Source organism: Macaca mulatta, chromosome 8 (assembly GCF_049350105.2).
Source record: "Macaca mulatta isolate MMU2019108-1 chromosome 8, T2T-MMU8v2.0, whole genome shotgun sequence".
NCBI lineage: Eukaryota > Metazoa > Chordata > Mammalia > Primates > Cercopithecidae > Macaca > Macaca mulatta.
Window position 1 is genome coordinate 67,612,367 of NC_133413.1, and position 13,989 is coordinate 67,626,355.

Here is a 13,989-nt window from a genome sequence, read left to right on the forward strand (position 1 = left end):
AGCTAAGGGTGTCATGTGACATTCGGCCAATAAAATGAAGCAGAGGTTTAATGGATAGGACTTCAAGATATTTTTTTCCTAATACAAAGAATATAGGGTAGACCTTTAGTCTCTCTTCTTTCTCCCTTCTTCCTGCCTAGAACAGAGAACCATGGTAAATGAGAGGAGCCACCTTTGTGAACATGCAAACAAAAAGCTACATTCTAAGAAAAAAAGTAAAAAGAGAGGACTCAGATCCTTAAACATATTATGGAGTCACTAAAGCACACCTATGCTTTGGCCTTCTTGTTAGTTGAGAAAAAGAAACCCTTGTTGAACCACTGCAATCAGATTTACATTGTGTGTAGCTAAATGCCATCCTAACTGATATAGTGAAATAAGGGAGAGTGTCAAAAGAACAAGAGGGATTCAAAGACTTAAGCTCTATATTTAACTTTTATATGCCTTTTTTTTTTTAATTAAAAAAGGTCACCATAATTTCCATTTTATATTCCTTCCAGAGTTACCGAAGATTGAAAAAGCTTATGTCAATGCACTTCATAAACTGTGAAAATACAAAATAATTGTAAGATACTATTAAGGAGTGGTTAGTTCTTATAGTAACATTTTGAACTTATGGTTTTCATGATAGGAGCTCCTAAGTCCATTTTTTCATCTATAAAAAAGGATAATGTCTTTCCTTGTCACATAGTTACTGAAAGGTTCAAATAAGATAACATTAAGTATACTGCAAATTGTTAAACACTATATAAATATTAGAAATTATGGTGTTATTTTGAAAGTCGTGTAATACTGATTTGAATAAAATTTCTATGGTTGATTCTACCACTAATTTACATGAATGACCTTGAGGAAGGCATTAAATTTTTGAGTCTCATTTCCTCATTTGTTAAGTGAGAGTACTGATTTTAGTAACTGTGCCCCTCTCTCTGTGTAGCAGTACTACGCTGTACTCCAACATCTACTTTCCCTGTTTTCCTTGAAAGACAGAATCCCTAAATTTTAGTTTGGATGGCCATTGAAAATAAGGACTACATTTTTTTGCCTTCTTTGCGACTGGGTTCTAGACAGGTTTTGATCAATAGGATGTGAGGTGAAGAGATGCATGTTTGACTTCACAAGTCAAACCCTTAATGGGAAATGTCCTCTATGTCTCCCTTTTTACCCTTTCCATGGGTGAAATATGGCCGAAGTGGTGAGCCATCCTCAGTCATACAGAGGAAGACAACAGCAAAGCAACAATAATAGAGAGAGAACTGAATGCCTGGCACCAGGGAACCACCCTGGCAGTCATGGGCTGCTTATATACTATCTGTTAAAGAGGTTGTATTCAACCTCATATATTTTGGTGTACATTACAGTAGTCTAAATTAACAGCCTAGTGTGTATTCCAACTAATTCAGTAAGGATTAAGGAAAATATGTGAAGGTAATCCATAAGCCATAAAGCAACTATATAATTAATCTTACAGTACATTGTCATAGTAATGGCATAAATCTTTTGTAGCTTATCAAACCATCAACTTTAAAAATTATTTGAATTATGAAAAGAAGAAAAAAGGTCAGATAGCATAAAGTGGACTTGATTTTGAAACACAAAGCCAACACTCAAATAGATGTTTAGCCAATCTCAGAGCAGCCAGGATTTGGGATTCACAGTTACACAGCAAAGCAAATACATAATTTTAGAGTAAACAAAAATTAACTTTGTCTTTCTGCTTCTCCCCACTTCACAGACAGCCTTTTTATGTTAATTATCAGTCACGCCCCCTAAGACACAATGGGGATGACTGCAGTAAATGATGGTAGTATAGGATGCCCCCCATTGTGTCCATATCCTAAAGCTGCCATAAAAAACTACAGGTTGAGAATTCCTAATCCAAAATTCCAAAATCTGAAATGCTCTAAAATCCAGGACAAGCACTGACATGATGTCACAAGTGGAAAATTACCTACTGGACCTCATGATAGTTCACAGATAGAACTTTGCTTCAACCACAAAATTATTTAAACTGTTGTATAACATTACCTTCAAGCTATGTAAACAAGCTATATATGAAATATAAATAAATTTCATGTTTATACTTGGGTCCCATCTCCAAGATATCTCATTATATATATGCAAATACATTAAATCTGCAATGTGAAACACTTCTGGTCCCCAAACATTTCAGATAATGGATACTTAATCTGTACCACAAATTTGGTGGCTTATAAAAATATATATATTTTCTTATAGTTCTAAAGGCCAGAAGTCTAAAATCAAGGGGTCAGCAGGGTTAGTTTCTTCTGGAGGCTCTGAGGGAAAATAACTTCCATGGCTCTCTCCTAGCTTCTGGTGACTGCAGTCCTTAGCCTATTAAAGACATGACTCCAATCTCTGCCTCCACCTTCACATCATCATATCCCACATATGTCTGTGTCCTTTCTGTTTCTTATAAAAACACTCTAATTTGCTTAAGAACCTTCTCTAATCCAGTATAATCTCATCTCAATGCTTACCTTAACATTGTGTTGTTATGGTTAAACTGTGTCCCCCAAAAAGATAAGCTGACATCCTCACTCCCAGCACCTCGAAATCTGACTTTATTTGGAAATATGGTCATGGTAGATGTACTAGGTTAAGATAAAGTCACACTAGAGTAAGGTGGGTGCTTAATCCAAAATGACTGGTGTGGCTTGTAAGAGGAGAAGAGACACAGACACACAGGATGCCATATGATGATGGAGGCAGAGATTGGAATAAACACTTATAAGCCAATGAACGCCACAGAATGCTGGCAAAATGCCAGAAGCTAAGAGAAAAACAAAAAGATTGTCTCTTACAAGTTTCAGGGAGAACATGGCTCTGCCAGCACCACGATTTTAGATTTCTAGGCTCTAGAACTGTCAGACACTACACTTCTGTTGTTTAAGACACATGATTTGTGTTTTTTTGTTACAGTAGCCCTAGGAAACTAATATAGGAGTGGACACAAATTTGGGTATATGACAGTAAATACTAGAGACAAATGGTTCCGTAACAATAATTCTTGAAAGCTCTAGCAAATTTCATACCTGTATATTCGGAAAATGGCTTATGTATAACTCCTAACACAGGTTTACCATTTACAGCTACACACACCATAGTAGTGACGTACTTTCGAAGATCCTCTACAAGAAAAAAAACAAAACAACACACACAAATGTCAAAGTAATGTGCATAAATTCAGGATACGATACTACACTTTAGTTCATTAAAAAATTTATATACATGAAATATCTTTCCAAAACAACAATCCCTTCAAGCAAACAGAGTCCAAGGGCAAGAGCCAGTTTAAAGGAGTGGCTAACAGTTCTGGTTCACAATAAGATACCATCTCACACCAGTCAGAATGGCTATTATTAAAAAGTCAAAAAATAACCGATGTGAGTGAGGTTGTGGAGAAAAAGGAATGCTTATACACTGTTGGTGGGAGTGTAAATTAGTTAAGCCACTGTGGAAGACAGTGTGGCAATTCCTCAAAGGCCTAAAAAAAGAAATACTATTTGACCCAGCATTTCCATTACTGGTCTAAAAGAATATAAATCATTCTATTACAAAGACGCGTGCATGTGTATGCTCATTGCAGTACTATCCACAATAGCAAAGACATGGAATCATCTTAAATACCCATCAATGATAGACCAGGTTAAAAAAAAAAAAATGTGGTACATATACACCATGCAATACTATGCAGCCATAAAAAAGAACAAGATCAGGTCCTTTGTAGGGGCATGGATGGAGCTGGAGGCCATTATCCTTAGCAAACTAACACAGGAACAGAAAACCAAATACCACGTGTTCTCTATGTGGGGAGCTAAATGATGAGAACACATGGACACATAGAGGAGAACAACACACACTGGGGCCTTTCAGAGGATACAGAGTCAGAGGAGGAAGAGAATCAGGAACCATAACCGATGGATACTAGGCTTAATACTTGGGTGTTGAAATAAATGTGTACAACAAACCCTCACAACACAAGTTTACCCTATGTAACAAACCTGCACTTACACTCCTGAACTTAAAAGTTAAAAAAAATTGCATTTAGAATCATAACTCTTTTATATTATAAAAATCACACAAACAAAAGAGTTCTGGTTCTAAAGGCAGACTACCTGGGTTATTCTCCTAGCCCACCATTTTGTTAACCGAATGTCTTTGAGTAAATTACTTAAATTCAGCTTCCTTATCCGTATAATATAAACAACAACTAAGCACTCATCTTTAGGTATAAATTAAAATAACTTTTCATTTAAAAAATCAAATTAGACACTTAAAATAATCCCTGCACAAGGGATGTGCTCACTAAATGTTGTTATTATAAGAACAGGCCAATCTCAGTTTAGGAAGAACTTTTTATGAACAAATTCCTTGATATTCCATATTTCTATTATCTATTCCTGAAAAGTTCTATGTTGTAATTTCAGTTACTATTAGATATATACATCTAGTGTCTTCTCCCTGTTCTCCAAAGTTATGTATTGATTGTTATGGTTCAAGTTCAGCGCAAAAGCACTGAAATACAAAGGTAAAAAGGTAGAAGCCTCCATACCTAGGGAACTTACCATCTAGCAGGATAAACAGATTAACTTTAACATATAAACCAAAGGAAGAGCGAAAGGCAGAAATTAGCTACCTCTGGGTAAGAAATAAGGCCTGAGACAGGATCTACAAAAATAAAATTTGACTAGGACTAGGTAAAAAAGGGGACTGGAGGGGCAGTAGTTCTGTTTTATTACTTACTTGCTTTCTGAGTACCTAGAAATTTACTATTTTGAATTCCAAAGTCAGATGTACATGCATTAAAACTTAAATTCCTAATATCCTGAGTAAATATTAAATTCTGGCTAAAGAAGTTTCTTCAGTTATAGGTGTCCAATATAAAACATTTTGCTACTACTGTTAAAAATGCTTCTTTACTGAACAAACAGTGAGCCACTATCACCTATAGGAAGTATGCCTTGGTTCTAGTTCTCTACTACTAAATGTCAATCAAATGTTTTGAGTTCAGTTTAAAAATTACCTGTATATTCCTGTGTAGCATCAAGTGGGTCAATCCAGACAGTAACACTTTCTGCTGGCACCTCTTTAGGAGTAGTTACTTCCTTTAGGATATCCTCAGGAATCTTATGATCCCACAAGATAACCTCCTGATCAGCTGCATCCACGTGTTCCTCAGTATTTATCTGCATTAAAAACAGGTGACAGTTAAAAAAAAGTAAGAAAAACAATCACTATTTGATAAACTACAAAAGTATTACAGACAAAAATCACACAAATTATAAATAAGTAAATCCCCATTTTTATTTCTTTCGATGCTCCATATTGCAAAATGAAAAAGAAAAAAAAAAAAAATCCATGACATCAGGTCTTTAAATGCTTCCCAATCTAATATTCAAACTTGGTTTGTTGACTAATCAAGACAGATAATTCAGACATAGAGAAATATAGAGAAACTGAGCATCAAAGAAACAAGCTACTTAAACCTTAACAACGCTTTATGAAAAAGAATAGCTCTTTTTCATATGAATAACAACGCTTTATGAAAAAGAACAGGCCGGGCGCAGTGGCTCAAGCCTGTAATCCCAGCACTTTGGGAGGCCGAGGCGGGTGGATCACAAGGTCAGGAGATCGAGACCATCCTGGCTAACATGGTAAAACCCCGTCTCTACTAAAAATACAAAAAACTAGCCGGGCGTGGTGGCGGGCGCCTGTAGTCCCAGCTACTCGGAGGCTGAGGCGGGAGAATGGCGTGAACCCGGAAGGCGGAGCTTGCAGTGAGCCGAGATCGCGCCACTGCACTCCAGCCTAGGTGACAGAACTAGACTCCGTCTCAAAAAAAAAAAAAAAAAGAAAAAAATAGCTCTAAAGTGTTAAAATAGACAATATTCTGGAACACAACACAAGCAACTAGAGTTAGAAGAAAGACATATCACAGAATAGAGAGGTACAGTCAATTTTCTACCTTTTTTTTTTTTAAACTAAGGAACAAAATTAAAACATAAAATAAATTTAACTTACCATACAAATACGTAAGGATGTGGGGTAAGGAGAGAAATATAAGTAGAGGAAGGGTTGTTACGAGAAGAGAGGAATATATTCTCTCCTTACCCCACACGCTTACATACACACACACACTCCCTTACATATATATATTCTCTCTATATATGTTACATATTATTTCTTATATATAACATATATATACATGTGTTTGTATAATACTTTATATAAGTATTCTATTCATTTACAAATACATTACAGATTCCTTTAAATTGAGATTGCTCAACTTTGGCACGAATGACAATTTGGACTGTATATTTCTTTGTCGTGGGGCTGTCCTGTGCATTGTAGGATGTTTAACAGCATCTCTGGCTAAATGCCACTAGAACGTACTAGATGCCAGTAGCAACACCTTCAAGTGCGACAAACAAAAATGTCTCCAGACATTGTTAAGTATGCCCCTGTCCCATCCTATGAAAAAAACAGTTTTTAACAGTATACTTCTTAATGCATGCTAAAATATAGCCTAATGTTTTGGCCAAGTGTGGTGGCTCATGCCTGTAATCCCAGCACTTTGGGAGGCCAAGGCGGGTGGATCACAAGGTCAAGAGATAGAGGCCATTCTAGTCAACATGGTAAAACCCCGTCTCTACTAAAAATACAAAAATTAGCCAGGCATGGTGGTGGGTGACTGTAGTCCCAACCACTCAGGAGGCTGAGGCAGGAGAATCACTTGAACCCTGGAGGTGGAGGTTGCAGTGAGCTGAGATCACACCACCGTACTTGCCAGCCTGGTGACAGAGCAAGACTTCATCTCAAAAAATATATATATATAGTAATAATAATAAAAAATAATGTTTTAGAACTGCATTTACTTTTATAAACTTGCATATACCAATGGACTAAATCTAAGAATTGAATGTTAAGTTAAAAACAAATCATCAATCTTATTTGAATACCGCCTCACGATGAGACTTCTATCACATAGTAATACACACGCACACAAGAAAAAACATCCCCAAAATGTGGATTTTAGTTAGGGACTTACACCCTCAGCAGGACAGGCTGTTGGGTCCTGTGCTTTCTGACAAGTTCCCTTTCCAGAATAGGTCATGTTTATGCTACATGTGATGCCATGCCTAGACCCCATGCTACAGTGCCAGAGTGATCACAGCACTGACAATACATGAGTACTGTCAATACACCATCTCTCACCTGGATTCCTAGAATAGTCTTCAGAAAGTCACAGACATGATTTTAAAAAATACCACAACTATCAGCAATCTCCAGAAGGTACCCTGAAACACCCCAAATTATCACAGGAGAGGTTAAAAATAGTAATAGTCTAGAAACATCAAACCACTTAAATCATTATTTTTTTCTTTTTTCTTTTTTTTTTTTTGAGATGGAGTCCCGCTCTGTCTCCAGGTTGGAGTGCAGCAGTGCGATCTCGGCTCACTGCAACCTCCGCTTCCCAGGTTCAAGCGATTCTCCTGCCTCAGCCTCTGGGTAGCTGGGACTACGGGCGCCCGCCACCACACCCGGCTAATTTTTGTATTTTTAGTAGAGATGAGATTTCACCGTGTTGGACAGGATGGTCTCGATCTCCTGACTTCATGATCAGCCCGCCTTGGCCTCCCAAAGTGCTGGGATTACAAGCATGAGCCACCGCGCCTAGCAAATCCTTAAATATTTCTTAGTACAGAGCAAAGTAAACGTTCAATTTATTCACTTATGTCTTTATTAATTCAGCAAACGTTTATTGACTGCCTATTATATGACAGATACAGTTACAGGTCCTAAAGATACCACAGTGATCAATGTGAGACAAAAATTTCTGCCCTGTGGAACTCAGATTCCAGTATAGATAAACGAGACACATGAAAAAAACATGTAGCATGTTGGAGAGTGGTAAGGAGGAGGAAAAAAAAAAAACAAAAGGACAGAAAGAGTGCTAGAGAGTAGAGAAAGGATTGTTAGAGAGTAGAGGAAGGGTTATTCTTTAAGAAAAAGGGTAGATAGGATTAAGAAAGGGTGGCTAGGCAATTACTCATACTAGCTAAAACCAGAGAACTACTAAGTCCATCAATTAGTAGTTTATCCATTATCCTGATGAATGGATAAATATATTTGGTATATCCACACAATGGAAAGTTACTCAGCCATATATGGGAATAAAGTATTGAAGATACTAAATCATGGATGAACCTCCTTGCTTTGTGAAAGCATCAACACAAAAGAGACCATATACTATTTGATTCCATTAATGTAAAATGTCCAGAAAGGCAAATCTACAGAGAAAGACAGATTAGTGGTTGCCCAGGATAAGGCATAAAAACAAGAATAAATAGTTAATGGGGACAGGGGTATTATTAGGATGGTGAAAATGTTCTAAAACTGATTAATGATGATAGTTGTACAATTTGGCAGTTCTACTAAACATTACTGAATTGTATACTTGAAATAGGCAAATTGTATGATATATAAACTACGCTGCAATGAAGTTGTTTAAAAAAAAAAAAAAAGTAAGGTAGCTAGAGAAGCCCCTCACTGAAAAGGTGGTATTTGAGTGAAGAGATCTAAAGAAAAATAAGCCTAGTGGGCAGCTAGAAGTGCATTCTAGCCCAATAAATAACAAATGAAAAGATTCTAAGGTGGGAATATGCCTGGTGTGTTCAGAGGGCAGCAAGGAGGCCAGCAAGGCAATAGCAGACTGAGCCAAGGAGAAAGGCTAAGGAGTTGAGGTCAGAGAGTAATGGAAGCCAGATGGTGAAGGACCTTGCAGGCTGTAACACAGAGCCCGTTGCCCTCCATCATAACAGTTATCAACAATGTGCAGAGGGTCCTAGTCATTGCAGTAAGCTAAAGAGAGGGAGAGAGGAGCAAGTGGGGAGGTACAAAGCTTAGAAAGAAACAAACAAACAAACCCATAATATGAAGTTGATTATTGAACACTGAGAAAATCTAAAAGAACTTGCAGATAAATGCAACTCCAATCAAAATCCCCACAGGTGTTTTTTTATTGGTGGTGGTGGTGGTTTTTTAACCTTCTCCTTGGAAACTGGACAAGCCATTTCTGAAAATTACCTGGTAGAACAAAAAGTCCAGAAGCAACACATTTTGGGAAGAAGGGGTAAAAAATACCATCATGGTGTGGTGACTTACCTTATCAGATATCAAGACCTATTTTAATGCCAAAATAATTAAGACAGTGTAACACTGGTGAGGCATTTTGGCTTCAGAAACCACTCTTAACAACAATGCCAGACTACTTCAGATCAATGATGGTTAATAGTAACACCAAGCAAAAAGGAATAAACTTTAAAAAAAAAAAGAAACGTGACTCCTAGAAAAGACAAAGTAGTTTATGGGCCTTAACCACTGTAGCTTACAAAAATGGCAGTGCCAAGTCCGGCAACTATGGAGCTTCACTGATTTTTTGTAGAACTCAAGTCAGCTCCATATACTTGCAACTGAGTATGAGAGAACACATTATAGAACAGTATTTGAAAAAATCTTCACTGAGAATCGGGTTAGGGAGAAACAGAGCAGGAGAACAAGAACGTTAGCACAAGTACCTAATCTGCTTTTGTGTAACTGCTATTTATAAACTGCCACAACCACTACACACCTACAAATTTGAAAAATCTACTACCCACCAATATCAACAACCTTATCAATAGTTGCTATGGTCAACACCAGAAAGTCTTCCTCAATCCTTTTTCACATGCCACATCCAATCAAGTCAGTAAGTCCTGGAAATTCTACCTCCCAATTCTAAATATGTAAATATATCACCATGTCTACCAAGAAAATATTAGTTTAGGCCACCATCTCTCACCTGGATTCCCACAATAATCCTCAATTGTTCTTGCCTCCTACAGTGTATTCATTCAGCCATTCATTCAACATCTAATGGCTATACACTCTAAACTGTTTTGGGCATCGGGATACAGTAATGAACAAAACAGACAAAATCACTGCTTTTACAGAGCTTCCCTTCTCAACCCAGCAACCTGCCATCTTCCTAAATCAGACCATGGCACTCTAGTTTAAAATCTTCCAATGGTTTCTCATTATGCAGAGATAAAATCCAGACTCCTTATCATAATCTACAACATTAGGTCCTAGATGATCTGGGTAATGACAGCAGTAAATGCTATCCAGTAATTTCTCTCTATTTGCACTCTTATTTACTGTACTCCAGACTTACTAGTCTTCTTATGATCACTCAGCCTCAGGGCCTTTGTCCATACTACATTCTTCTGCTTGTACACACTTTCCCAGATCTCTGCATGACATCATGATTCTTATTCAGGTCTTGGCTCCAACAAGACTGCCTCAAAGTGGCCTTTCCTGACTACCACTGATAAAGCGGGACCACTAGACACACTCCCTGCATGACCCTGTTTTTCTTCTTCAAAGCCCTTATCAGAAACCATGTTGCTTGTTTACATTTACCATCTTGATCAGCTAGAATGTAAGTTCTGTGAGTGCAAGGACACAAATTTTCTTTATTACTGTAGCTCCATCCCCATTGTCTAAACCAAAGTAGGTACTCAATAAATATACCTTAACTGACAATATTATTCTTAGCCACTGTAGTTTTTTAATTTCTTCCCCATAATCCTCTTCCACTCAACCTACTCTTCCTTCCTCATCCTTACTGCCTGTCAAAGACATCAACGGGGAATTGAAGCATAAGAAACCAACCCAAGCTCCAAAAACTCAAACCTACGAACAGCCCTGACCAATCCCTGCCCCCTCCTGATACCCAGCCAATCACTCCCAAAGAAGCCCATTATGGTGGGAATGAACAATGCAGCTTTTAGAGAACCTATAATTTTAGAAAGGTAAGCAAAAAAAGGTTCTAGAAATCAGAAAACACTAAACTGATCTTGGTCTATGCTGATACATAATAGCTCATCTTGCAGTCTCCACCTATACCTGGCAACTATCAAAACACTCTCAGATCCTTTTGTTAGCCTCTATGTATAGCAAGTATGCATTTCTTTAGGTTAACTTGCCTCCTGTGTAGGCATTTCTAGTACTCACAACGTCCACTTTTCTTTTCCTTCCTGAACTTCTGGGAGACTATACTTCCCATCTGCCTCGTAGTCAGAGGCACATGAGAGTGATTGTGGCCAGTAGAATATGGACAAAAATGTAAATGCACAAAATATGGACAAAAATGTGAATGCACATCACTTTCTGGCTTAGGCAATAAAAAGAAAGCTCCTGCCCAATTCTCCTATCTTTTCTCTTTCCCTGCTATGTTGACATGGCAGAGTCACACATCAACATCAACTAGGTCACAGTCACTTCATGGAGGACAACTGCTTTGGAGAGTGTCAGGCTTCTGAGAATTGGAGGATGTCATTACTACAGCATTGCCTACTCAGTCTTCCCTGACTAATGTATTTTTCCTTTTATAAAAGTAAATACTCCTAAGTAGTTTAAGCGCCAGAAGAAATTCACACATGTGAATCAATTTGAGTCTCTTCCTTTAAACCTCAACCTTGCATCAGGAACTCTGAGAAAACAAAACAAAACAACAAAAAAAAAACGTTGTTGTTACTGGATGGGAGGTAGGGGAAATAGGAAAAATAATTTGGGGGATAAAATAGTAATACCTAGGTGCAGATCTGAAGGGAAAGCACAGCTTAAAGGAGGAGGCAGCATTAGATAGAATAGGTACAGAATAGTAGGAGTGTTCCATAATTGTGAGGATAGAAAATGTTTAATCTATACGCTAAACAATACCTTAAAATTAGTACAACCAAGTCAGGGATCAGGAATCAAATGCTTACGTAATACAAATGCTCCTCAACTTACGATGGGGTTACGTCCTCATAAACCCATTGTGAATTGAGAAGCATTTGTATTGCATAAGTTGAAAATATCTGAAGTCAAAAATGCACTTGACACATCTAACCTATCAAACATCACAGCTTAGCCGAGCCAACCTTAATTAAATGTAATCAGAACACTAACATTAACCTACAGTTGGGCACAATCATCTAACACAAAGCCTAATTAATAATAAAATATTAAATATCTCACGTAATTTGCTGACTATTAAAACTGGACAACAGAATGGTTGTATGGGTACTACAAGTATGGTTTCTTTACAATGAATGGTGCATATCATTTTTGTACCATTGTAAAGAAATCCCAAGTTGAACCATCTTAAGTTGGGGACCATCTGTACAAAGGTTCTTAAGACAAGTTGATCTATTTAAAGATTTTATTTAATTATATGGACATATACACACACATATACATATACATATCATACATATACACACATATATGTATTTAGGCTTGTCTTTTAAATTCCAGAAAGGGGAAGGAAACTATTCTCCATCAGTATTGTCAAAGTTCAAGGCTCCCAAATACAATCAATGCCATTACTATGCTAGTTCAGTTACTTTGGGGTTTGAAGGGACTTCTGGTTAATGCCTTAAGAAGGAATCGATCATTTACTTCATTTCTCCATAAATCATTATATCCTAACCTCACACAGTGCCTATCATACTATAGGTGTGATAGTTAATTTTATATGGCAACTTGACTGAATTATGGGATGCCCAGAGATTTGGCTAAACATTATTTCTGGTTGTATCTGTGAGGGTGTTTCCGGATAAGATTAGCATTTGAATCAGTGAACTCAATAAAACAGACTGCCCTCTCTAACGTGGGTGCACAGCATTCAATGTTTTGAGAGTGTGAATAGAACAAAAGGAGGGAGAAGACTCTGCCCCTTCTTCTGCCTTACCGCTGAGCTGAAACATCAGTCTTCTCCCGCCCTCCAACTGAGACTAACACCACCAGCTCTCTGGTTCTCAGGCCTTTGGACTTGGACTGAATCACATCACTTGCTTTCCTGGGTTTCCAGTTTGCAGGTTTCCAGCTGACAGATCAAGGGACTTCTCAGCCTCCATAATCACGAGCCAGTTCCTTATAATAAATCTCTATTGGTTCTCTTTCTCTGCAGAACCCTGACCAATACAGTAGGCATTCAATAACTATTTTCTTTCTTTTTTTTTTTTTTTTTTTGAGACAGAGTCTTGCTCTGTCACCCAGGCTGGAGTGCAGTGGTGCAATCTCGGCTCACTGCAGGCTTCACCTCCCAGGTTCATGACATTCTCCTGCCTCAGCCTTCCCAGTAGCTGGGACTACAGGCGCCCGCCACCATGCCCAGCTAATTTTTTGTATTTTCAGTAAAGATGGGGTTTCACTGTGTTAGCCAGAATGGTCTCGATCTCCTGACCTCATGATCCGCGCACCTTGGCCTCCCAAAGTGCTGAGATTACAGGCGTGAGCCACCACACCTGCCTTCAATAACTATTTTCTAAACATATAAATAAACATCCCTCTACCTGTCCTATTCTCTTCCCACCTTTACAGAAACCTTTTACTATCAACTACTCTCTCTCAAATATATCTCTATAAACAATTAAACATGCTGTAGTGTCTCGTAGCTTAAACACAAATATACCAAAAAGAAAGCACAGAACCTTCTCTTAGGAAACATAATACACCTAACACCCGAGCCAACTTTCTTAAAAGCCCAATTCCTCTTTTTTTTTTTTTTTTTTTTTTTTTTTTTTTTTTTGAGACAGAGTCTTGCTCTGTCACCCAGGCTGGAGTGCAGTGGCGAGATCTCAGTTCACTGCAAGCTCCGCCTCCCGGGAGCTGGGACTCCTGTCTCAGCCTCCTGAGTAGCTGGGACTACAGGTGCCCGCCACCACACCCGGCTAATTTTTTTTTTTGTATTTTTAGTAGAGACGGGATTTCACTGTGTTAGCCAGGATCGCCTCAATCTCCTGACCTCAGGTGATCCACCCACCTCAGCCTCCCAAAGTGCTGGGATTACAGGCGTGAGCCACCACACCCGGCCAAAAGCCCAATTTCTCAAAAGACTTGTCTTTACTCACTGTCTCCATTTCCTCACCTCCTAAT

The 13,989-nt window shown here is 38.1% G+C and overlaps 1 protein-coding gene across 1 annotated transcript in view; it reads right to left on the reverse strand.

The window, feature by feature from the left end:
• Positions 1-13,989, reverse strand: part of BPNT2 (3'(2'), 5'-bisphosphate nucleotidase 2) — a 32,498-nt gene that overhangs the window by 13,226 nt on the left and 5,283 nt on the right. The window contains 2 exon segments of the mRNA NM_001257950.1: positions 3,057-3,152; positions 5,048-5,210. Coding sequence (NP_001244879.1) covers positions 3,057-3,152; positions 5,048-5,210 — 259 coding nt within the window.